This window comes from Leptodactylus fuscus, chromosome 8, assembly GCF_031893055.1.
Source record: "Leptodactylus fuscus isolate aLepFus1 chromosome 8, aLepFus1.hap2, whole genome shotgun sequence".
Classification (NCBI taxonomy): Eukaryota; Metazoa; Chordata; class Amphibia; order Anura; family Leptodactylidae; genus Leptodactylus; species Leptodactylus fuscus.
The window spans coordinates 96,968,418-96,995,808 of record NC_134272.1 but is presented as its reverse complement, the minus strand read 5'-3'; the positions used below and the strand labels follow the sequence as shown (position 1 = coordinate 96,995,808).

At 46.0% G+C, this 27,391-nt stretch overlaps 1 protein-coding gene across 1 annotated transcript in view; it reads left to right on the top strand.

Moving 5' to 3' along the window:
- Positions 1–25,445, top strand: part of LOC142216709 (protein mono-ADP-ribosyltransferase PARP14-like) — a 67,173-nt gene extending 41,728 nt beyond the window's left edge. Inside the window, 11 exon segments of the mRNA XM_075284742.1 lie at positions 6,100–6,175; positions 9,954–10,004; positions 10,007–10,048; positions 10,051–10,101; positions 12,529–12,591; positions 14,044–14,223; positions 15,286–15,492; positions 18,492–19,121; positions 19,304–19,446; positions 20,481–20,655; positions 23,963–25,445. Of these exon segments, the coding sequence (XP_075140843.1) occupies positions 6,100–6,175; positions 9,954–10,004; positions 10,007–10,048; positions 10,051–10,101; positions 12,529–12,591; positions 14,044–14,223; positions 15,286–15,492; positions 18,492–19,121; positions 19,304–19,446; positions 20,481–20,655; positions 23,963–24,246 (1,902 nt within the window). The 3' untranslated portion in view covers positions 24,247–25,445.
- The last annotated feature ends 1,946 nt before the right edge of the window (positions 25,446–27,391 follow it).

Genomic DNA, 27,391 nt, shown 5'->3' with positions numbered 1-27,391 from the left:
TGAGCTATAGAGACTGATGTGCATTCCCCAATTTACCTGTGTAGGCCAATTGTGTCATGCACATGTTTTGAGAGGGGGAGGGGTTGTCACGGGATGGTTAGAGTCTATACTATAGGCAATGTGTAATATATATTTCATGTGGAATGTATTCTCTAACCTGTTGTAAACATCAGTGTGTAGTTGGCTGATTAGGGTCTAGTGTGTTAGCACATTGTATGCAAATACCTCTAACTAGTGAGGACAATGGGTGGAGATAATCTGATCAGTGTCTCCAAGAAGATGTTGGATGGTGCATTGTCCATAGTAGACAGGGAGTCTGCTCTCCTTGGTATAGGTGAGGGGGGAAGGATCTGTGACTCAGCCCTTCCCACCCACAGATATAGGTGTAACAGTCTTAGTATATAGTTGTAGCTAGCAGTTAGTATGTGTTAGCCGGCCTGTGCACAGCTCTGCAGAGAGCCAGGATGTAGTTACAGGACCAAGGAACCAAAGCTATCATTGGATTGTGACTTCTGTGGACTTATTGTTATTACGGTTGATGTGACCGCCGCCGGCTACTAACTTTGTGGATTACAATAAATTGCTGTTGTCTCCCGACCTCTTGCGTCCATGTTGATTCAAAAGACCTTCCGGAGGAAGACGTATACCTTTGCTCCGTGACAACTGGGGTCCCACCAGCGTTGGAGGCTCCACCACAGATTCCACTGCTGAATATCGGAGGAGAAAAAAGTCCTGCCCAGAGGACTCTTCTCTCCACCAGTATCAGTATAAAACTGGGGAAACCTGACGGACTCCATTATAGTCTATGGGTGGGCGGGGGTCTGCGGGTCTCCATCTTTCAGATCCCCATGCGGACCCAAATGTCGTAGAACTGAGCACTAGTGTGACCTGGCATAAAAGCAATGATACAGGGAACGTTTAAGGGCAGCCCCGATCTTGATATGAAGTGTATGGTTTATGTCTAAGGAGAGGGGTCACTCCTAGTGTCTGTAGACCAGACGTCTCTGTAAGCTCAGCAGTTACCTGGTTATGTCCATGGCGTCCATCACCTGCTAGTGAGACATTGCAGGGTTATATCTTATGGACACAACTTATGTCTCTGATCTCCACCGATCCCTGCTTTACTCTCCCTTCCTATCCTATCCTGTTTCACATGCTGGGCAGCTGATAACACTGGGGAACTAACTTTTGGCCTCTGGAACCCAAAATAACCGCAGTTTTTGTCTATCACGTCAACATTTTAAGCTACAGGAGACCCTCAGAAATCGTGCAGGTGAAGGAAAATAAAGTAAAAACTTATAATACTACTCTTATGTACAAGAATATAACTACTATAATACAACTTCTATATACAAGAATATAACTACTATAATACTACCTCCTATGTACAAGAATATAACTACTATAATACTACCTCCTATGTACAAGAATATAACTACTATAATATTACCTCCTATGTACAAGAATATAACTACTATAATACTGCTCCTATGTACAAGAATATAACTGCTATAATACTACCTCCTATGTACAAGAATATAACTACTATAATATTACCTCCTATGTACAAGAATATAACTACTATAATACTACTCCTATGTACAAGAATATAACTACTATAATACTGCTCCTATGTACAAGAATATAACTACTATAATACTACCTCCTATGTACAAGAATATAACTACTATAATACTACTCCTATGTACAGGAATATAACTACTATAATACTACTCCTATATACAAGAATATAACTACTATAATACTGCTCCTATGTATAAGAATATAACTACTATAATACTACTCCTATGTACAAGAATATAACTACTATAATACTCCTCCTATGTACAAGAATATAACTACTATAATACTGCTCCTATGTACAAGAATATAACTACTATAATACTACTCCTATGTACAAGAATATAACTACTATAATACTACTCCTATGTACAAGAATATAACTACTATAATACTGCTCCTATGTACAAGAATATAACTACTATAATACTACTCCTATGTACAAGAATATAACTACTATAATACTACTCCTATATACAAGAATATAACTACTATAATACTGCTCCTATGTATAAGAATATAACTACTATAATACTACTCCTATGTACAAGAATATAACTACTATAATACTCCTCCTATATACAAGAATATAACTACTATAATACTACTCCTATGTACAAGAATATAACTACTATAATACTACCTCCTATGTACAAGAATATAACTACTATAATACTGCTCCTATGTACAAGAATATAACTACTATAATACTACTCCTATGTACAATAATATAACTACTATAATACTACTCCTATGTACAATAATATAACTACTATAATACTACTCCTATGTACAAGAATATAACTACTATAATACTGCTCCTATGTACAAGAATATAACTACTATAATACTCCTCATATGTACAAGAATATAACTACTATAATACTACCTCCTATGTACAAGAATATAACTACTATAATTCTGCTCCTATGTATAAGAATATAACTACTATAATACTACTCCTATGTACAAGAATATAACTACTATAATACTCCTCATATGTACAAGAATATAACTACTATAATACTACCTCCTATGTACAAGAATATAACTACTATAATTCTGCTCCTATGTATAAGAATATAACTACTATAATACTACTCCTATGTACAAGAATATAACTACTATAATACTACTCCTATGTACAAGAATATAACTACTATAATACTACTCCTATGTACAAGAATATAACTACTATAATACTACCTCCTATGTACAAGAATATAACTACTATAATATTACTCCTATGTACAAGAATATAACTACTATAATACTACTCCTATGTACAAGAATATAACTACTATAATACTACTCCTATGTACAAGAATATAACTACTATAATACTACCTCCTATGTACAAGAATATAACTACTATAATACTACCTCTTATGTACAAGAATATAACTACTATAATACTACTCCTATGTACAAGAATATAACTACTATAACACTACTCCTATGTACAAGAATATAACTACTATAATACTGCTCCTATGTACAAGAATATAACTACTATAATACTACCTCCTATGTACAAGAATATAACTACTATAACACTACTCCTATGTACAAGAATATAACTACTATAACACTACTCCTATGTACAAGAATATAACTACTATAATACTACCTCCTATGTACAAGAATATAACTACTATAATACTACTCCTATGTACAAGAATATAACTACTATAATACTACCTCCTATGTACAAGAATATAACTACTATAATACTTCTCCTATGTACAAGAATATAACTACTATAATACTACCTCCTATATACAAGAATATAACTACTATAATACTACCTCCTATATACAAGAATATAACTACTATAATACTGCTCCTATGTACAAGAATATAACTACTATAATACTACCTCCTATGTACAAGAATATAACTACTATAATACTACTCCTATATACAAGAATATAACTACTATAATACTACCTCTTATGTACAAGAATATAACTACTATAATACTACTCCTATGTACAAGAATATAACTACTATAATACTACCTCCTATGTACAAGAATATAACTACTATAATACTGCTCCTATGTACAAGAATATAACTACTATAATACTACTCCTATGTACAATAATATAACTACTATAATACTACTCCTATGTACAATAATATAACTACTATAATACTACTCCTATGTACAAGAATATAACTACTATAATACTGCTCCTATGTACAAGAATATAACTACTATAATACTCCTCATATGTACAAGAATATAACTACTATAATACTACCTCCTATGTACAAGAATATAACTACTATAATTCTGCTCCTATGTATAAGAATATAACTACTATAATACTACTCCTATGTACAAGAATATAACTACTATAATACTCCTCATATGTACAAGAATATAACTACTATAATACTACCTCCTATGTACAAGAATATAACTACTATAATTCTGCTCCTATGTATAAGAATATAACTACTATAATACTACTCCTATGTACAAGAATATAACTACTATAATACTCCTCATATGTACAAGAATATAACTACTATAATACTACTCCTATGTACAAGAATATAACTACTATAATACTACCTCCTATGTACAAGAATATAACTACTATAATAATACCTCCTATGTACAAGAATATAACTACTATAATACTACTCCTATGTACAAGAATATAACTACTATAATACTACTCCTATGTACAAGAATATAACTACTATAATACTACCTCCTATGTACAAGAATATAACTACTATAATACTACCTCTTATGTACAAGAATATAACTACTATAATACTACTCCTATGTACAAGAATATAACTACTATAACACTACTCCTATGTACAAGAATATAACTACTATAATACTGCTCCTATGTACAAGAATATAACTACTATAATACTACCTCCTATGTACAAGAATATAACTACTATAACACTACTCCTATGTACAAGAATATAACTACTATAACACTACTCCTATGTACAAGAATATAACTACTATAATACTACCTCCTATGTACAAGAATATAACTACTATAATACTACTCCTATGTACAAGAATATAACTACTATAATACTACCTCCTATGTACAAGAATATAACTACTATAATACTTCTCCTATGTACAAGAATATAACTACTATAATACTACCTCCTATATACAAGAATATAACTACTATAATACTACCTCCTATATACAAGAATATAACTACTATAATACTGCTCCTATGTACAAGAATATAACTACTATAATACTACCTCCTATGTACAAGAATATAACTACTATAATACTACTCCTATATACAAGAATATAACTACTATAATACTACCCCCTATGTACAAGAATATAACTACTATAATATTACTCCTATGTACAAGAATATAACTACTATAATACTACTCCTATGTACAAGAATATAACTACTATAATACTACTCCTATGTACAAGAATATAACTACTATAATACTACTCCTATGTACAAGAATATAACTACTATAATACTACTCCTATGTACAAGAATATAACTACTATAATACTACTCCTCTGTACAAGAATATAACTACTATAATACTACTCCTATGTACAAGAATATAACTACTATATTACTACTGCTATGTACAAGAATATAACTACTATAATACTGCTCCTATGTACAAGAATATAACTACTATAATACTACCTCCTATGTACAAGAATATAACTACTATAATACTACTATGTACAAGAATATAACTACTATAATACTACTCCTCTGTACAAGAATATAACTACTATAATACTACTCCTATGTACAAGAATATAACTACTATAATACTACCTCCTATATACAAGAATATAACTACTATAATACTACCTCCTATATACAAGAATATAACTACTATAATACTGCTCCTATGTACAAGAATATAACTACTATAATACTACTCCTATGTACAAGAATATAACTACTATAATACTACCTCCTATATACAAGAATATAACTACTATAATACTACTCCTATGTACAAGAATATAACTACTATAATACTACTCCTATGTACAAGAATATAACTACTATAATACTACCTCCTATATACAAGAATATAACTACTATAATACTACTCCTATGTACAAGAATATAACTACTATAATACTGCTCCTATGTACAAGAATATAACTACTATAACACTACTCCTATGTACAAGAATATAACTACTATAATACTACCTCCTATGTACAAGACTATAACTACTATAATACTGCTCCTATATACAAGAATATAACTACTATAATACTACTCCTATGTACAAGAATATAACTACTATAATACTACTCCTATGTACAAGAATATAACTACTATAATACTACCCCCTATGTACAAGAATATAACTACTATAATACTGCCCCCTATGTACAAGAATATAACTACTATAATACTACCTCCTATGTACAAGAATATAACTACTATAATACTGCCCCCTATGTACATATTTGTGTATATGTTTTTACCCCTGGTCTTTGGTTTTGTGATTCTTTAGGCTTTTAGGGCTCAGTTGTCTGATTTCACCGATGGCAGCTCAGCGAGGAAGAAACAGATTTCTAGATCGGGGTCTGGTAAGTTGCTGTTGGGAATATTTTCGGCTGCTCGCTGGGTTTTGTTCTTACTCTGGGTTTTGGGCTTCACATGGAGCTACAGTCAAAAAAAAAAAAAAAAAGATTCCAGCCCAGCTCTCCGACTATCAGGACAAGATGAAATCCTTATGATTGGAGTCAGTGCATGAAAAAAGTTCAGGACAAAAGACTTGTGAAAACTCCAATAAGTAGCGATAAGAAAATATCAGGCGCAACATATAAACATAACATAAACCTTCTAATCATATGAAAGTTAGAAACACAGTGACAAACCCTGAGTACAGCGGTCAATGGTGTAGCAAGCAAAAGTATCGCCCCTTGCAGTCCTGTCAGATAATCCTCGCTGTCCCCAGTTAATCATTACACAGCACAGACTCTTATATAGTATATAAGTGACACAGGGTATATACAGTATAAGTATCGCCCGCTGCAGTCCTGTCAGATAATCCTCGCTGTCCCCCAGATAATGATTACACAGCACAGACTCTTATATAGTATATAAGTGACACAGGGTATATACAGTATAAGTATCGCCCCTTGCAGTCCTGTCAGATAATCCTCGCTGTCCCCCAGATAATGATTACACAGCACAGACTCTTATATAGTATATAAGTGACACAGGGTATATACAGTATAAGTATCGCCCCCTGCAGTCCTGTCAGATAATCCTCGCTGTCCCCCAGATAATGATTACACAGCACAGACTCTTATATAGTATATAAGTGACACAGGGTATATACAGTATAAGTATCGCCCCTTGCAGTCCTGTCAGATAATCCTCGCTGTCCCCCCGATAATGATTACACAGCACAGACTCTTATATAGTATATAAGTGACACAGGGTATATACAGTATAAGTATCGCCCCCTGCAGTCCTGTCAGATAATCCCCGGTGTCCCCAGATAATGATTACACAGCACAGACTCTTATATAGTATATAAGTGACACAGGGTATATACAGTATAAGTATCGCCCCCTGCAGTCCTGTCAGATAATCCCCGGTGTCCCCAGATAATGATTACACAGCACAGACTCTTATATAGTATATAAGTGACACAGGGTATATACAGTATAAGTATCGCCCCCTGCAGTCCTGTCAGATAATCCTCGCTGTCCCCCAGATAATGATTACACAGCACAGACTCTTATATAGTATATAAGTGACACAGCAGGGTATATACAGTATAAGTATCGCCCCCTGCAGTCCTGTCAGATAATCCTCGCTGTCCCCTAGATAATGATTACACAGCACAGACTCTTATATAGTATATAAGTGACACAGGGTATATACAGTATAAGTATCGCCCCCTGCAGTCCTGTCAGATAATCCTCGGTGTCCCCAGATAATGATTACAAGCACAAACTCTTTGGTAATATCTTCAGTTATTTTGCTTGCAATGAAAAAACACAAAAGAGAATGAAAAAAAAAGTCTCATCATTGATCATTTTACAGAAAACTCCAGAACTGGTGCGGACAGAAGTATTGGCGCCCTCAGCCTAATACTTGGTCGCACAACCTTTAGACACAATAACTGCGCACAACCGCTTCCGCTAACCAGCAATGAGTTTCTTACAAGGCTCTGCTGGAATCTTAGACCCTTCTTCTTTGGCAAACTGCTCGCGGTCCCCCCTGAGATGTGAAGGGGGCCTTCTCCAAACTGCCACCAAGAGATCTCTCCCCCTCCCCCACAGGTGTTCTATGGGATTCAGGGCTGGACTCATTGCTGCCACTTTACAAGTCTCCAGGGCTTTCTCTCACCACCATTTTCTAGTGCTGACCTGAAGTGTGTTTTGGGTCCTTGTCCTGCTGGAAGAGCCCTGACCTCTGAGGGAGACCCCGCTTTCTCACACTGGGCCCTACATGATGCTGCACAATGTGTTGGTCGTCTTCAGACTTCATAATGCCATGCACACGGTCAAGCAGTCCAGTGCCAGAGGCAGCAAAGCAACCCCAAACCATCAGGGCCCTCCGCCATGTCTGACTGTAGGGGGCGTCTTCTTCTCTTTTTTCCTGTAATCTCTATGTTGAGGCCTTCTCCTACTTTTGTCTCCTCTGACCAGAGAACATTCTTCCAGAACGGTTTTGGCTTTCTCAGGTAAGTTTTGGCAAACTCCAGCCTGGCTTCTGTCTGTGGGTAAGAAGTGGGGTCTTCCTGGGTCTCCTACCATACAGTCCCTTCTCATTCAGACGCTGACGCTGGATAGTACGGGGTGACACTGTTGTACCCTCGCACTGCAGGGCAGCTTGGACTTGTTTGGATGTTAGTCGAGGTTCTTTATCCGCCATCCGCACAATCTTGCGGTGAAATCTCTGGTCAATGTTTCTTTTGCGTCCACATCTAGGGAGGTTAGCCACAGGGCCATGGGCTTTACACTTCTTCATGACACTGCGCACGGTAGACACAGGAACATTCAGGGCTTTGGAGATGGACTTGTAGCCTTGAGATTGCTCAGGCTTTCTCACAATTTTGCTTCTCAAGTCCTCAGTCAGTTCTTTGGTCTTCTTTCTTTTCTCCATGCTCAATGTGGTCACACAAGGACACAGGACAGAGGTGGAGTCAACTTTAATCCATTTCACCTGGCTGCAAGTGTGATTTAGTTATTGCCACCACCTGTTAGGTGACTCAGGTAAGTAACAGGTGCTGTTAATTACACAAATTAGAGAAGCATCACATGATTTTTCAAACCGTGCCAATACTTTTGTCCACCCCCTTTTTTATGTTTGCTGTGGAATTATATCCAATTTGGCTTTTTGACAATTCTTTTTGTGGTTTTCCATTGAAGACAAATTAAATGAAGAAAATACCAAAGAATTTGTGACTGCAATCATTATCTGGAAGAACACGAGGATTATCTGAGAGAATTGCAGGGGGGCCAATACTTTTAGCCAACACTGTACATGTTTGGAGACAGAAAACGTCCCTTACACATGGCATAACCAAGACTGAACAAACATGATATAAAACCATACAATCTCACCACAATCAGATCACAAGAACAGATTAGAACAAATGAATGATCAGCAGCCCCACAACAAAGACAAGAAATCGACAAAATCAAAATACCCAGAACACACAAACCTCAGAAAATACACAGAATTAATATTTAGCCTTTTCCTTTATATGCCGCTGCTGATATTATTTTATTGCTACTTATTGAAGTTATCACATGGAGGTGACAGATCCTGCCCCAGCCTCTTACACACTGCAAAGCTCGGGTGAGCAGAATCCCTTGTTGGTCTGTGGTCGGTTCTGCTGGGTGCCTCCTCCCGTTACATTGGGTGGGCGCCTCCTCCCGTTACATTGGGTGGGCGCCTCCTCCTGTTACATTGGGTGGGCACTTCCTCCCGTTACATTGGGTGGGCACTTCCTCCCGTTACATTGGGTGGGCGCCTCCTCCCGTTACATTGGGTGGGCGCCTCCTCCCGTTACATTGGGTGGGCTCCTCCTCCCGTTACATTGGGTGGGCGCCTCCTCCTGTTACATTGGGTGGGCGCCTCCTCCCGTTACATTGGGTGGGAGCCTCCTTCCGTTACATTGGGTGGGAGCCTTCTTCCGTTACATTGGGTGGGCGCCTCCTCCCGTTACAATGGGTGGGCGCTTCCTCCCGTTACATTGGTGTGGGCGCCTCCTCCCGTTACATTGGGTGGGCGCTTCCTCCCGTTACATTGGGTGGGCGCCTCCTCCCGTTACATTGGGTGGGCGCTTCCTCCCGTTACATTGGGTGGGCGCCTCCTCCTTGACCTCTTTCTATTTTGCAGTTTTCTGTGGGACAGTCACAAATCCGTCTTTAGGAGTTCATGAAATGAGGATCGACCCCTGACCTTTGAAGTTAAGACAGGAGATATAACCCAGGAAGTGGCGATGTCATCGTCAACTCCTCCAATAACAATTTTACTCTTTACTCAGGTGAGTCTTCAAAATACTTCCAAGACAAATGTAGGACACATCTACAGCACATCTACAGCACATCTACGGCACTTCTATGGCCCCATCAAGGCCCTGCCGGGACGGTCAGTGCCAGGGAGAGTCACAGCCATCAGCAGATGATATCTCGGACACTCCGGTTATTGGGAGCCATTCTTGTCTGCTTGGTCTCCAGTATTCCGGCTTTAAGCTCCTTTCTCAGCACATATTGCCCTTTGTTGCTCAGTAGTGAACATATCACAGCTCTTTACTGTTGTATACTCCATAAGGAACACACAAAGCCCTCTGCTCCTATAAGCTCCACACTGTATATATGATGTCCTCTGCTCCTATAAGCTCCACACTGTATATATGATGCCCTCTGCTCCTATAAGCTCCACACTGTATATATGATGTCCTCTGCTCCTATAAGCTCCACACTGTATATATGATGTCCTCTGCTCCTATAAGCTCCACACTGTATATATGATGCCCTCTTCTCCTATAAGCTCCACACTGTATATATGATGTCCTCTGCTCCTATAAGCTCCACACTGTATATATGATGCCCTCTTCTCCTATAAGCTCCACACTGTATATATGATGTCCTCTGCTCCTATAAGCTCCACACTGTATATATGATGTCCTCTGCTCCTATAAGCTCCACACTGTATATATGATGTCCTCTGCTCCTATAAGCTCCACACTGTATATATGATGCCCTCTTCTCCTATAAGCTCCACACTGTATATATGATGTCCTCTGCTCCTATAAGCTCCACACTGTATATATGATGTCCTCTGCTCCTATAAGCTCCACACTGTATATATGATGCCCTCTGCTCCTATAAGCTCCACACTGTATATATGATGCCCTCTGCTCCTATAAGCTCCACACTGTATATATGATGTCCTCTGCTCCTATAAGCTCCACACTGTATATATGATGTCCTCTGCTCCTATAAGCTCCACACTGTATATATGATGTCCTCTGCTCCTATAAGCTCCACACTGTATATATGATGCCCTCTGCTCCTATAAGCTCCACACTGTATATATGATGTCCTCTGCTCCTATAAGCTCCACACTGTATATATGATGCCCTCTTCTCCTATAAGCTCCACACTGTATATATGATGCCCTCTGCTCCTATAAGCTCCACACTGTATATATGATGCCCTCTGCTCCTATAAGCTCCACACTGTATATATGATGTCCTCTGCTCCTATAAGCTCCACACTGTATATATGATGTCCTCTGCTCCTATAAGCTCCACACTGTATATATGATGTCCTCTGCTCCTATAAGCTCCACACTGTATATATGATGTCCTCTGCTCCTATAAGCTCCACACTGTATATATGATGCCCTCTGCTCCTATAAGCTCCACACTGTATATATGATGTCCTCTGCTCCTATAAGCTCCACACTGTATATATGATGTCCTCAGCTCCTATAAGCTCCACACTGTATATATGATGTCCTCTGCTCCTATAAGCTCCACACTGTATATATGATGTCCTCTTCTCCTATAAGCTCCACACTGTATATATGATGTCCTCTGCTCCTATAAGCTCCACACTGTATATATGATGTCCTCTGCTCCTATAAGCTCCACACTGTATATATGATGTCCTCTGCTCCTATAAGCTCCACACTGTATATATGATGTCCTCTTCTCCTATAAGCTCCACACTGTATATATGATGTCCTCTGCTCCTATAAGCTCCACACTGTATATATGATGTCCTCTGCTCCTATAAGCTCCACACTGTATATATGATGTCCTCTGCTCCTATAAGCTCCACACTGTATATATGATGTCCTCTGCTCCTATAAGCTCCACACTGTATATATGATGCCCTCTGCTCCTATAAGCTCCACACTGTATATATGATGCCCTCTGCTCCTATAAGCTCCACACTGTATATATGATGTCCTCTTCTCCTATAAGCTCCACACTGTATATATGATGTCCTCTGCTCCTATAAGCTCCACACTGTATATATGATGTCCTCTGCTCCTATAAGCTCCACACTGTATATATGATGTCTTCTGCTCCTATAAGCTCCACACTGTATATATGATGCCCTCAGCTCCTATAAGCTCCACACTGTATATATGATGTCCTCTGCTCCTATAAGCTCCACACTGTATATATGATGTCCTCTGCTCCTATAAGCTCCACACTGTATATATGATGTCCTCTGCTCCTATAAGCTCCACACTGTATATATGATGCCCTCTGCTCCTATAAGCTCCACACTGTATATATGATGTCCTCTGCTCCTATAAGCTCCACACTGTATATATGCCGCTCTGAGTGTCCTAGTGGTAGTTGAGCAGTGGTGTTACAGACATTACATATGGTAGACCCACGTAGGTACGTCCTAAATTGTTGCTATATATAATTGTGTAATATTATTTTCAGGTGTGTCAAAAGCCATTCTAGACGCCGCCGGCCTGAGCACTCAGTCACGTGCCCGAGCATTAGGTAAGTTCTAAGTCAAGAATTAATCTCTGTCCTGTTTGTGACATATGGAAAACCCTAGACCTCATATGGAGATGGCCACTAGACCTCATATGGAGATGGCCTCTAGACCTCATATGGAGATGGGCCCCATAGACCTCATATGGAGATGGCCTCTAGACCTCATATGGAGATGGCCACTAGACCTCATATGGAGATGGCCTCTAGACCTCATATGGAGATGGGCCCCATAGACCTCATATGGAGATGGCCCCATAGACCTCATATGGAGATGGCCACTAGACCTCATGTGGAGATGGCCTCTACACCTCATATGGAGATGGCCTCTAGACCTCATATGGAGATGGCCACTAGACCTCATATGGAGATGGCCCCTAGACCTCATATGGAGATGGCCCCTAGACCTCATATGGAGATGGCCCCTAGACCTCATATGGAGATGGCCACTAGACCTCATGTGGAGATGGCCTCTAGACCTCATGTGGAGATGGCCTCTAGACCTCATGTGGAGATGGCCTCTAGACCTCATGTGGAGATGGCCTCTAGACCTCATGTGGAGATGGCCACTAGACCTCATATGGAGATGGCCCCATAGACCTCATACGGAGATGGCCCCATAGACCTCATACGGAGATGGCCCCATAGACCTCATACGGAGATGGCCCCATAGACCTCATATGGAGATGGCCCCATAGACCTCATACGGAGATGGCCCCATAGACCTCATATGGAGATGGCCTCTAGACCTCATACGGAGATGGCCCCATAGACCTCATACGGAGATGGCCCCATAGACCTCATACGGAGATGGCCCCATAGACCTCATACGGAGAGGGCCCCATAGACCTCATACGGAGATGGCCCCATAGACCTCATACGGAGATGGCCCCATAGACCTCATACGGAGATGGCCCCATAGACCTCATACGGAGATGGCCCCATAGACCTCATACGGAGATGGCCCCATAGACCTCATACGGAGATGGCCCCATAGACCTCATACGGAGATGGCCCCATAGACCTCATACGGAGATGGCCCCATAGACCTCATACGGAGATGGCCCCATAGACCTCATACGGAGATGGGCCCTAGACCTCATACGGAGATGGCCCCATAGACCTCATACGGAGATGGCCCCTAGACCTGCACTTGTCTCCATTGCTTCTGTCTGTATCATATTTTGCTGCCATAGCTGAACAAGGGACGAGGGGTGAAATGGGCTCCGCAGTTACCCAGCTTTCCTAGGTGCTGCTGATACAGACCAAGGGAACCCTTTGATGATGGAAGAAATGGCTATAATCTATATATAATATTCCCAGCTTTCTGTTACCTGTGCACCTCACAAACCGTATTGGCCCCCACTATAGTAACCTGGGACTGTCTGCAGGAGAGGCATCTCCAGGGGGTGGATGGAGGATTACAGGGCTGCTTCATCTCTTGTCTCTTTTCTTCAGGTTCTCAGACCCACAGGGGTTATGTCATCACTGACGCTGGGAACCTTGTTGGAAGCAGCTGGATTATCCACGTGACCGGACCGTCGCAACCCGGAGACATCAAGAAGATTGTCCTGGACTGTCTGCAGGAAAGTGAGAAGCAGCAGGTGGCCAGTGTGGCCTTCCCAGCTCTGGGAACAGGTATGAGATTGGGGGAAGATCTCCGTACGGGGGGGGCTGACATGTTACCTAGGTCATGGTTGGGTCAGATACGCTCTAGGTCATGGTTGGGTCAGATAGGCTCTAGGTCATGGTTGGGTCAGATACGCTCTAGGTCATGGTTGGGTCAGATACGCTCTAGGTCATGGTTGGGTCAGATACGCTCTAGGTCATGGTTGGGTCCGATACGCTCTAGGTCATGGTTGGGTCCGATACGCTCTAGGTCATGGTTGGGTCAGATACGCTCTAGGTCATGGTTGGGTCAGATACGCTCTAGGTCATGGTTGGGTCAGATAAGCTCTAGGTCATGGTTGGGTCAGATACGCTCTAGGTCATGGTTGGGTCTGATACGCTCTAGGTCATGGTTGGGTCAGATACGCTCTAGGTCATGGTTGGGTCAGATACGCTCTAGGTCATGGTTGGGTCCGATACGCTCTAGGTCATGGTTGGGTCCGATATGCTCTAGGTCATGGTTGGGTCAGATACGCTCTAGGTCATGGTTGGGTCCGATACGCTCTAGGTCATGGTTGGGTCCGATACGCTCTAGGTCATGGTTGGGTCCGATACGCTCTAGGTCATGGTTGGGTCCGATACGCTCTAGGTCATGGTTGGGTCAGATACGCTCTAGGTCATGGTTGGGTCAGATACGCTCTAGGTCATGGTTGGGTCAGATACGCTCTAGGTCATGGTTGGGTCAGATACGCTCTAGGTGTCCATTCCTACAGAATAAAGGGGAGTGGGTCAGTCTCCTATAACAAGCTTCTTAGGACAAGAGAGGAGCAAATTGGCGGAAATTCATTTCAGGTTCAGATTGATCAAAATGGTTGTCAGGTTCAGTTTGGTCTGATGTCCTTATGACCTATGACTTGTAGGCACGCGGGTTCTTTCTTCTGGATTCTGACACATTGCAGTACAAGGACTCTTGTGTGCACCGTCTACCCCTGAGCCAATCTCCAGACAATGTAGCCAATAGTCACGTGACTCTAGAGGTAGCCCCTAGGCCACTTCACCTGCTGACCTCCATGACTGTTTTTGTTGCTCCAGGGGCCGGTCGATTAGCGGCTGCAGTGGTGGCGGACGCTATTCTAGACAGCGTGACGGATTTTATCAGCTCGGGGTCAGTGAAGTCCATTCAGACGGTGAAGGTGGTTTTATTCCAGCAGCATATGCTCAACGACTTCTATATGAGCATGAAGAAGAAGGAGGGGACGGCGCTGTCGGGGCCCAAATCTTTTTTTAATAAATTAACAGGTGAGACCTATGAAGGAGGGAGACAAGGTGACCACACAGGCCATCATCATCATCATCATCAGATCTTCACTGGTCTGCACACGACCATACCGAAAGGAGGCAGTAAAGTAAGATGCTGCAAAGAGGAGACGCATGAGGGGTTAGAGGAGACACTGAAATGGGGAGCCCTCGGTCCACCTACATACAGCCCTCTACATCCATCCATTGTCTCTCTAGAATATTCCAGAAGGGCTGTGTGTGGGCGCTGGGTGCAGCTCGGGGTAACTTGCTAATCCTGGGGTCTGCATGGAGAGAGTGAGGGGATTGTCATGTACGGACAACTGTAAGAGTGAAGCCATTTCCACTCCATCTTGTCGCCTCCTCCTCAGGCTGTAGATCAGGGGTAGGGAACGTACGGCTCTCCAGCTGTTGCAATACTACAACTCCCAGCATGCATACTGGCTCTGCTGTTCTTTGAACTCCCATGGAAGTGAATGGAGCATGCTGGGAGTTGTAGTTTCACAGCAGCTGGAGAGCCGAAGGTTCCCTACCCCTGCTGTAGATGAAGCAACAAGTGCACCCCATACACAGTCCACACCCCAGATACCCCCGGCCACAAGGACGCTCTGCTCTCCAGCCACCACCCGATACAAAGCCATGGCCGCTCTAGAGCACACAAGGACGCTATAATAGAAAATATCAAAAGTGACACAATGAGGAGAAAATAGGAGGAACAAAGACCCCAAGTATCAGATCTGAGGCTGCTCCGGGGGTCACAAGTGGTCCCTCCCCCAAGTGTTTCCGAATCTATATGGGTCCTATGTAGAGTCCTGAGCGTAGGGGGTCTGTAGCACTGTCTGTTCTATGAGGAGGAGGGGGGGGGGGGGGTCTGTAGCACTGTCTGTTCTATGAGGAGGAGGGGGGGGGGGGGTCTGTAGCACTGTCTGTTCTATGAGGAGGGGGGGGGGGTCTGTAGCATGGTCTGTTCTATGGGGGGGGGGGGTCTGTAGCAGGGTCTGTTCTATGAGGAGGGGGGTCTGTAGCACGGTCTGTTCTATGAGGAGGGGGGGGGTCTGTAGCACTGTCTGTTCTATGAGGAGGGGGGGGGTCTGTAGCACTGTCTGTTCTATGAGGAGGAGGGGGGGGGGGGGTCTGTAGCGGGGTCTGTTCTATGAGGAGGGGGGGTCTGTAGCAGGGTCTGTTCTATGAGGAGGGGGGGGTCTGTAGCGGGGTCTGTTCTATGAGGAGGGGGGGGTCTGTAGCAGGGTCTGTTCTATGAGGAGGGGGGGTCTGTAGCACTGTCTGTTCTATGAGGAGGAGGGGGGGGGGGGGTCTGTAGCACTGTCTGTTCTATGAGGAGGGGGGGGGGGTCTGTAGCACTGTCTGTTCTATGAGGAGGAGGGGGGGGGGGGTCTGTAGCGGGGTCTGTTCTATGAGGGGGGGGGGGTCTGTAGCACGGTCTGTTCTATGAGGAGGGGGGGGGGGGTCTGTAGCACTGTCTGTTCTATGAGGAGGGGGGGGGGGTCTGTAGCAGGGTCTGTTCTATGAGGAGGGGGGGGGTCTGTAGCACTGTCTGTTCTATGAGGAGGAGGGGGGGGGGTCTGTAGCACTGTCTGTTCTATGAGGAGGAGGGGGGGGGGTCTGTAGCACGGTCTGTTCTATGAGGGGGGGGGGGGGGTCTGTAGCACGGTCTGTTCTATGAGGGGGGGGGGGGGGTCTGTAGCACTGTCTGTTCTATGAGGGGGGGGGGGGTCTGTAGCACGGTCTGTTCTATGAGGGGGGGGGGGGGTCTGTAGCACGGTCTGTTCTATGAGGAGGAGGGGGGGGGGTCTGTAGCACGGTCTGTTCCATGAGGGGGGGGGGTCTGTAGCACGGTCTGTTCTATGAGGGTTGGGGGTCTGTAGCAGGGTCTGTTCCATGAGGGGGGGGGGGGTCTGTAGCACGGTCTGTTCTATGAGGAGGGGGGGTCTGTAGCACTGTCTGTTCTATGAGGAGGGGGGGTCTGTAGCGGGGTCTGTTCTATGAGGAGGGGGGTCTGTAGCACGGTCTGTTCTATGAGGAGGGGGGGGTCTGTAGCAGGGTCTGTTCTATGAGGGGGGGGTCTGTAGCACGGTCTGTTCTATGGGGGGGGGTCTGTAGCACGGTCTGTTCTATGAGGAGGGGGGGGGGTCTGTAGCAGGGTCTGTTCTATGAGGGGGGGGGGGTCTGTAGCACGGTCTGTTCTATGGGGGGGGGTCTGTAGCGGGGTCTGTTCTATGAGGGGGGGGGGTCTGTAGCACGGTCTGTTCTATGAGGGTTGGGGGTCTGTAGCACGGTCTGTTCTATGAGGAGGGGGGGGGTCTGTAGCGGGGTCTGTTCTATGAGGGGGGGTCTGTAGCACGGTCTGTTCTATGAGGAGGGGGGGGGTCTGTAGCGGGGTCTGTTCTATGAGGGAGGGGGTCTGTAGCACGGTCTGTTCTATGAGGGTTGGGGGTCTGTAGCACGGTCTGTTCTATGAGGGTTGGGGGTCTGTAGCACGGTCTGTTCTATGAGGGGGGGGGGTCTGTAGCACGGTCTGTTCTATGAGGGGGGGGGGGGTCTGTAGCACGGTCTGTTCTATGAGGGTTGGGGGTCTGTAGCACGGTCTGTTCTATGAGGGTTGGGGGTCTGTAGCGGGGTCTGTTCTATGAGGAGGGGGGGGGGGTCTGTAGCGGGGTCTGTTCTATGAGGAGGGGGGGGTCTGTAGCACGGTCTGTTCTATGAGGGGGGGGGGGGGGTCTGTAGCGGGGTCTGTTCTATGAGGAGGGGGGGGGTCTGTAGCGGGGTCTGTTCTATGAGGAGGGGGGGGGGTCTGTAGCGGGGTCTGTTCTATGAGGAGGGGGAGGGTCTGTAGCACGGTCTGTTCTATGAGGGGGGGGGGGTCTGTAGCACGGTCTGTTCTATGAGGAGGGGGAGGGTCTGTTCTATGAGGAGGGGGGGCATTGCTTAGACTGGAGGTTTCTTGTGGCTCCGGTGGTGACTTCTCTCTTCTTCATCTTCAGACCGCTTCTTTCCCTCAGTCCCGGCCTTCCTGAGGCCTAAGGTGCAGAAGAAGCCTACGGTGCAGAAGCTGACGGCCTTCCAGCTCCAGGATAACATTGAGCCGGTCACCTTCTGTCTGTGCTCGGACAATAAGGAGATGCTGCACAAGACCAAGCAGTGGCTGCAGCAGCAGATCGAGTTCGAGCAGATGAAGACCAAGCTCACAGATGAAGGCGTCTCAGAGCTCGAGAAGAGCGAATACGATAAAATACTGAATCTCCAGAGAAAGTTCCAGGTGTCTGTAGTTTACACCCCGCCGGAGCCTTCTATTCACATATCCGGCCTCACCAGGGACGTTCACCAAGTGTTTCACGAGATTCAGAAGATTGTGAATTGTGTAAAGGAAAGAAAAAACCAAGAGCGAGCGGCGGAGCTGACGGGGAACCTGGTGGAGTGGAGGTACCAGCGCGGCTCCAGGATGGTGGCATTCGACATTATGGCCAACCTGGTACTGGAGGAGGCCAACAATGCAAAAAAACCTCACGTCACCGTCCAGAGCAACAGCCAAAAGATCACTGTCAACCTGAAAAACCTCACGGCCACTGACCAGCATGGAAGCCAAATGGAGATCGAGCGAGTCCTGAAACACGGTAACTGATCAAAGAGGCGACCTCCACCCATAGCATCAGGTGTCAGAGGCTGACAACCTCTAGGGCATGATATATATATATATATATATATATATATATATATATATATATATATATATATAACCAGAGGCTGCCATATAGCGGGGTTATTACACCTACTCATGAGACCTTCTATATTACAGAGAATATGTCTCTCGCGTTACCCGACCACTGGCAGCCGATGAATAACAGTGCGGTGATGGAGGTTGACGTTACGGCTGGATCTCCAGAATATTCTCAGGTTCAGCAGCTGTTTGCACAGACCTGTGGGAGCAGAATAGTGAAGGTGAGGAGGGGGCTGCAGACCTACAGACCACCGCGCTCCTTCACCCCTAAAGTGACAGAAAAGTCTGGGGATCTCTTTCATTGTCCAGAGATGGCCGGCTTGTTCTCCCCTCACTGCTCGCTCAGCAGGCTTTCTGCTGACATTGTGGGGTCTAATCAATATTCGCACCCCTGAGTGTCAGTGGAAAGAAGCGGCCCCCAGCCCCATTATACTCACCATTTCTCCCTGGGATGTCCTCGCCGGAAAGTCTTCATTGTGTGCGCCCCCACCCATGCACAATACAGTGGCCGGCCGACGCACGTCACATAGATGGCCGACACGCATCACATAGATGGCCGACGCGTCACATAGATGGCCGACACACATCACATAGATGGCCGACGCGTCACATAGATGGCCGACACGCGTCACATAGATGGCCGACACGCGTCACACAGATGGCCGACACGCGTCACACAGATGGCCGACACGCGTCACACAGATGGCCGACACGCGTCACATAGATGGCCGACACGCGTCACATAGATGGCCGACACGCGTCACATAGATGGCCGACACGCGTCACATAGATGGCCGACACGCGTCACATAGATGGCCGACACGTCACATAGATGGAGGCACCAGACACTGAGGATGTCCCAGGTCCGGAGCTTAAAGGAGGCAAAGATAAGTGTAATGGGGCTGGGGGGAGGTGCAGCGACGCACGTCCCAGAGGGCACTGCCCCTTATTGTACCCGCCAACATGCTGCAGATATAATGGGGATACCAGCGCAGAAATCCTGATAGGACACCATGTATAAAGACATAGACAGGCGTATACAGTCATAGAGCCTGGAACTATTGTATAGTGTCTGATACTGATCGGGAACGCAGGGGCTGATCCTTACTGACCGGCAATATCCGTAAAGCGCTACGGACTATGATGGCGCTATACAGGGGAGAAATAAATCCTGTCCCTTCTGATTTGTGACGCGCCGCAGTATATGCTGCTGCTATAGATATCAGGTCATTGCTTTATTTTCCTGTCCTCACAGATCCAGCGGGTTCAGAACAAGGACTTGTGGCTAAATTACCAGATCAAGAAGCAAAGCATCGACTCCAGGAACGGAACGACGAGCAACGAGAAGCAGCTCTTCCACGGGACCGACCTCCAGTCCATACAACATATCAATCAGAATGGATTCAACCGGAGCTACGCAGGAAGACATGGTGAGGAGCAGCACCCCAAAAATACAGGGGCACAACCCAGGACCCTAAATATCTCCACATTGTTAGTGCACCCAAAAAAAATACAGGGGAACGAGGCACAACCCGGGACCCTAAATATCTCCACATTGTTAGTGCACCCCATAAATACAGGGGAACGAGGCACAACATGGGACCCTAAATATCTCCACATTGTTAGTGCACCCCATAAATACAGGGGAACGAGGCACAACCCGGGACCCTAAATATCTCCACATTGTTAGTGCACCCCATAAATACAGGGGAACGAGGCACAACCCGGGACCCTAAATATCTCCACATTGTTAGTGCACCCCATAAATACAGGGGAACGAGGCACAACCCGGGACCCTAAATATCTCCACATTGTTAGTGCACCCCATAAATACAGGGGAACGAGGCACAACCCGGGACCCTAAATATCTCCCTAAATATCTCCACATTGTTAGTGCACCCCATAAATACAGGGGAACGAGACACAACCCTGGACCCTAAATATCTCCACATTGTTAGTGCACCCCATAAATACAGGGGAACGAGGCACAACCCGGGACCCTAAATATCTCCACATTGTTAGTGCACCCCATAAATACAGGGGAACGAGGCACAACCCGGGACCCTAACTATCTCCACATTGTTAGTGCACCCCATAAAATACAGGGGAACGAGGCACAACCCAGGACCCTAAATATCTCCACATTGTTAGTGCACCCCATAAATACAGGGGAACGAGGCATTGTGTAGGGGGCACTAAGGAGAATTATACTGTGTGTAGGGGCACTAAGGAGCATTATACTGTGTGTAGGGGCACTAAGGAGCATTATACTGTGTGTAGGGGGCACTAAGGAGCGTTATACTGTGTGTAGGGGGCACTAAGGAACGTTATACTGTGTGTAGGGGGCACTAAGGAGCGTTATACTGTGTGTAGGGGGCACTAAGGAGCATTATACTGTGTGTAGGGGCACTAAGGAGCGTTATACTGTGTGTAGGGGGCACTAAGGAGCGTTATACTGTGTGTAGGGGGCACTAAGGAGCATTATACGGTGTGTAGGGGGTACTAAGGAGCATTATACTGTGTGTAGGGGCACTAAGGAGCATTATACTGTGTGTAGGGGGCACTAAGGAGCGTTATACTGTGTGTAGGGGGCACTAAGGAACGTTATACTGTGTGTAGGGGGCACTAAGGAGCATTATACTGTGTGTAGGGGCACTAAGGAGAATTATACTGTGTGTAGGGGCACTAAGGAGCATTATACTGTGTGTAGGGGCACTAAGGAGCGTTATACTGTGTGTAGGGGGCACTAAGGAGCATTATACTGTGTGTAGGGGCACTAAGGAGCGTTATACTGTGTGTAGGGGGCACTAAGGAGCATTATACTGTGTGTAGGGGGCACTAAGGAGCATTATACTGTGTGTAGGGGGCACTAAGGAGCGTTATACTGTGTGTAGGGGCACTAAGGATCATTATACTGTGTGTAGGGGGCACTAAGGAGCATTATACTGTGTGTAGGGGGCACTAAGGAGCGTTATACTGTGTGTAGGGGGCACTAAGGAGCGTTATACTGTGTGTAGGGGCACTAAGGAGCATTATACTGTGTGTAGGGGGCACTAAGGATCATTATACTGTGTGTAGGGGGCACTAAGGAGCATTATACTGTGTGTAGGGGGCACTAAGGAGCGTTATACTGTGTGTAGGGGCACTAAGGAGCATTATACTGTGTGTAGGGGGCACTAAGGAGCATTATACTGTGTGTAGGGGCACTAAGGAGCATTATACTGTGTGTAGGGGGCACTAAGGAGCATTATACTGTGTGTAGGGGCACTAAGGAGCATTATACTGTGTGTAGGGGCACTAAGGAGCATTATACTGTGTGTAGGGGCACTAAGGAGCGTTATACTGTGTGTAGGGGCACTAAGGAGCGTTATACTGTGTGTAGGGGCACTAAGGAGCATTATACTGTGTGTAGGGGGCACTAAGGAGCGTTATACTGTGTGTAGGGGGCACTAAGGAGCGTTATACTGTGTGTAGGGGCACTAAGGAGCATTATACTGTGTGTAGGGGGCACTAAGGATCATTATACTGTGTGTAGGGGGCACTAAGGAGCATTATACTGTGTGTAGGGGGCACTAAGGAGCGTTATACTGTGTGTAGGGGCACTAAGGAGCATTATACTGTGTGTAGGGGGCACTGAGGAGCATTATACTGTGTGTAGGGGCACTAAGGAGCATTATACTGTGTGTAGGGGGCACTAAGGAGCGTTATACTGTGTGTAGGGGCACTAAGGAGCGTTATACTGTGTGTAGGGGGCACTAAGGAGCGTTATACTGTGTGTAGGGGGCACTAAGGAGCGTTATACTGTGTGTAGGGGGCACTAAGGAGCGTTATACTGTGTGTAGGGGGCACTAAGGAGCGTTATACTGTGTGTAGGGGGCACTAAGGAGCATTATACTGTGTGTAGGGGGCACTAAGGAGCATTATACTGTGTGTAGGGGGCACTGAGGAGCATTATACTGTGTGTAGGGGCACTAAGGAGCGTTATACTGTGTGTAGGGGCACTAAGGAGCATTATACTGTGTGTAGGGGGCACTAAGGAGTGTTATACTGTGTGTAGGGGGCACTAAGGAGCATTATACTGTGTGTAGGGGGCACTAAGGAGCATTATACTGTGTGTAGGGGGCACTGAGGAGCATTATACTGTGTGTAGGGGCACTAAGGAGCATTATACTGTGTGTAGGGGGCACTAAGGAGCGTTATACTGTGTGTAGGGGCACTGAGGAGCATTATACTGTGTGTAGGGGGCACTAAGGAGCGTTATACTGTGTGTAGGGGCACTGAGGAGCATTATACTGTGTGTAGGGGGCACTAGTGTGGCATTACACTCTGTAGGGGATTGGCGATCTTGTGTTTCCCCTGACCAGGGCCCGGTCCGTCTGCTCTGCGTGTTCTCAGGTGAAGGCTCCATGTATGTGGCTCCTTCTGACTGACATTAGCTGCTCATACAAGATGGCCCCCGCAGTGATTTAGGGCCGGTGCTCTCCAGCTTTGTACATAGCCGGTGGTGCCCTCTGGTACATGGTGTAAGATTGATGGGGCGCCCTGCTAAGGGTATGGTGGCACTGCCCTTCTCCCACGTACCCCTCCCCATGTTCAGGTCTGACTGGCTGCTTCGCTGCTGTGGTCTCTGACTTTGGGGTCCGGTTTCCCTCTCCGTGCGGGGTCTTGGGCTCGTCTCCGGTGCAGCCTTGTATTTTGCGCAGCCTCTTCCTAACCCTTTCTTTTCTCTCCTCACAGCTGCAATGTACGGCAATGGAACCTACTTTGCTGTGGATGCCAGTTACTCTGCAAGGGGTTACTCCCCGCCTGACACCAGTGGGCACAAGCACCTGTACCTGGCCCGGGTCCTCACTGGGGTCTTCTGTGTGGGACAGCCAAGGATGGTCGCTCCTCCACCCAAGAACACCTCAAACACGACCGAGCTGTACGACAGCGTCACCGACAACCCGAACAACCCGTCCATGTTTATCATATTCAATGACATCCAGGCGTATCCCGAGTATCACATCACCTTCGTCTGACATCCCAGGGTGCCAGGCCCGGGCGACGCCGCCACATCCTGCAGGGCAGAGCCCCGCCCTCAGGACTCTTATGTTAGACTGTCTCGTTAGTATGGCCGCCTTCCTCATAGCAACCATGTCTTGTTAAAAAGCAAGGCAGCTTCTCCCAGTGATGACGTCTCATACGTAGCGCCATCTCTGCTCGTCTCGCCATGTTACGCCCTCATTAATTTTTCTGCTATTTTCATGTATTTTACAGATTTTTTTTTTTTTCTTCTTGACCTGTTTTTTTCATGGAAACTGCTGAGAAGTTGCTGTTGATGGATCCTAATGTGGATGAGCGGGGCCATACTGAAGGGGCCCCCTGATTCTCGGAGATTTCCAGATGTCCCCCCAGCGTTATCGCTCGTTCTGGGGCTTTCCGTGGCCATACCGGCTGGTTCTGTGTCTGTTGGCACCGTTCTGAGGACATGTTGTCGGTTGCCACATCCGTCTACAGCAGCTTGCTGATGGTTTCCATGTAATGAGAGTTCATTAGTTTTCTCCCACTTTATACTGAGCATGTTGTGATATCTCAGGGACTGGTGGGGTCGGACCATCTATATAGCAGGGTGTCTGGATGAGCTGGGTATATAGTAAGAGCTGATCATATAGAGGCTGCTGTGTGTATATATATATATATATATATATATATATATATATATATATATATATATATATATATATATGTCTACAACCTGCCCGGGGACAATGAGGATGGACTCCCCCCCAGAGCTTACAATCCATGTGTAGCGCTCACGAGGACACCCGATGAATCCTGATGCTATTGACTTTGCTGCTGCTGAATGTTTCTATATGTGTATGCCGTGATGCAATGATATTACACTGTGCCTTTAAGAAGGGGTCACGCCATACAGCGCTGTCATGTTGTCTGTGGATCGGCGTTTCCTCTATGTCTTCTAGACTTGGTGATCAATGGTCATCCCCTGAGCCACACAGAGGTGAGAGGAGCGGAGTCCAGAGCAGGCGGAGAAGTTGTGCTCACTACATTGGGACACTTTGTCTGGATAGTCTGTGACAGGTGGCCCCGCACCATTGGGCCCCCAGAGCCTCGCACCTCACTGCCATATAGTGATGACCTGTATATAGGAAGGATTGGAGCAGCGAGGCCTTATACCCCCAGATGTCTATTCTTACTGCCAGGCTGTCACTGCTCCGCTAACACACTGTCACGATATGTGCAATAAAATATATACAACCGCCCATCTGTGTGCTGATTCTGAGGAAGTAAAAGCGTCTGTGACCCAGCGGAGCCCCTGAGATTGCACTGCATGTAATAATCGGGAACAACCCCGAAATCCTGTGAATGGCGCCACCCAGGGGATTCAGGCGGCTGCAGGTAATGGTGGACTATGAGCTTACAGCCTAACAATGGAAGCATCCATAGCGGAGTACTCGGACATCACAGGCGCCGGGATTCTTAGGACAAGACTTTACTTGAAGGATTTGCAGTTCTTAGTGCCAACTACTAAAAGATTGTGTCCTTGGCCTGTCGGCTCGCCCGATGTCAGAGATAAGACTGATGGGGGGGGGGGTACCGAATATATTTATAAGACTCCTGCTACTTAGATGGAAAGAGGGCGCCGCCGCCATGTGTAGCCTCCCATAGGGCACCGGCTTTTACTTGGTTTGTCTCTTGTGCCTCTGGGTTGTATTCTATGTCCTGCGCTCTATATACTGCGCTCTGTGTCCTGCCCTCTATATACTGCGTTCTATGTCCTGCGCTCTATATACTGCGCTCTGTATACTGCGTTCTATGTCCTGCGCTCTATATACTGCGCTCTGTATACTGAGTTCTGTGTCCTGCGCTCTATATACTGCACTCTGTGTCCTGCACTCTGTATACTGCGTTCTATGTCCTGCGCTCTATATACTGCGCTCTGTATACTGCGTTCTATGTCCTGCGCTCTATATACTGCGCTCTGTATACTGAGTTCTGTGTCCTGCGCTCTATATACTTGCACTCTGTGTCCTGCCCTCTATATACTGCGCTCTGTGTCCTGCCCTCTATATACTGCGTTCTGTGTCCTGCCCTCTATATACTGCGTTCTGTGTCCTGCACTCTGTATACTGCGTTCTGTGTCCTGCACTCTGTATACTGCGTTCTATGTCCTGCCCTCTGTATACTGCGTTCTATGTCCTGCCCTCTGTATACTGCGTTCTATGTCCTGCCCTCTATATACTGCACTCTGTGTCCTGCCCTCTATATACTGCGTTCTGTGTCCTGCCCTCTATATACTGCATTCTGTGTCCTGCCCTCTATATACTGCGTTCTGTGTCCTGCACTCTGTATACTGCGTTCTATGTCCTGCCCTCTGTATACTGCGTTCTGTGTCCTGCACTCTATATACTGCATTCTGTGTCCTGCACTCTATATACTGCATTCTGTGTCATGCCCTCTATATACTGGGTTCTGTGTCCTGCACTCTATATACTGCATTCTGTGTCCTGCACTCTATATACTGCATTCTGTGTCCTGCCCTCTATATACTGCGTTCTATGTCCTGCCCTCTATATACTGCATTCTGTGTCCTGCCCTCTATATACTGCGTTCTGTGTCCTGCCCTCTATATACTGCGTTCTATGTCCTGCACTCTATATACTGCGTTCTGTGTCCTGCGCTCTATATACTGCGTTCTGTGTCCCGAGCACTAGTCTCCTGATGTCCCAGGCGAGGTGTGTACGAGGCCCGAGCACTAGTCTCCTGATGTCCCAGGCGAGGTGTGTACGAGGCCCGAGCACTAGTCTCCTGATGTCACAGGCCAGGTGTGTACGAGGCCCGAGCACTAGTCTCCTGATGTCACAGGCGAGGTGTGTACGAGGCCCGAGCACTAGTCTCCTGATGTCACAGGCCAGGTGTGTACAAGGCCCGAGCACTAGTCTCCTGATGTCACAGGCGAGGTGCGTACGAGGCCCGAGCACTAGTCTCCTGATGTCACAGGCGAGGTGTGTACGAGGCCCGAGCACTAGTCTCCTGATGTCCCAGGCCAGGTGTGTACGAGGCCCGAGCACTAGTCTCCTGATGTCACAGGCGAGGTGTGTACGAGGCCCGAGCACTAGTCTCCTGATGTCCCAGGCGAGGTGTGTACGAGGCTCGAGCACTAGT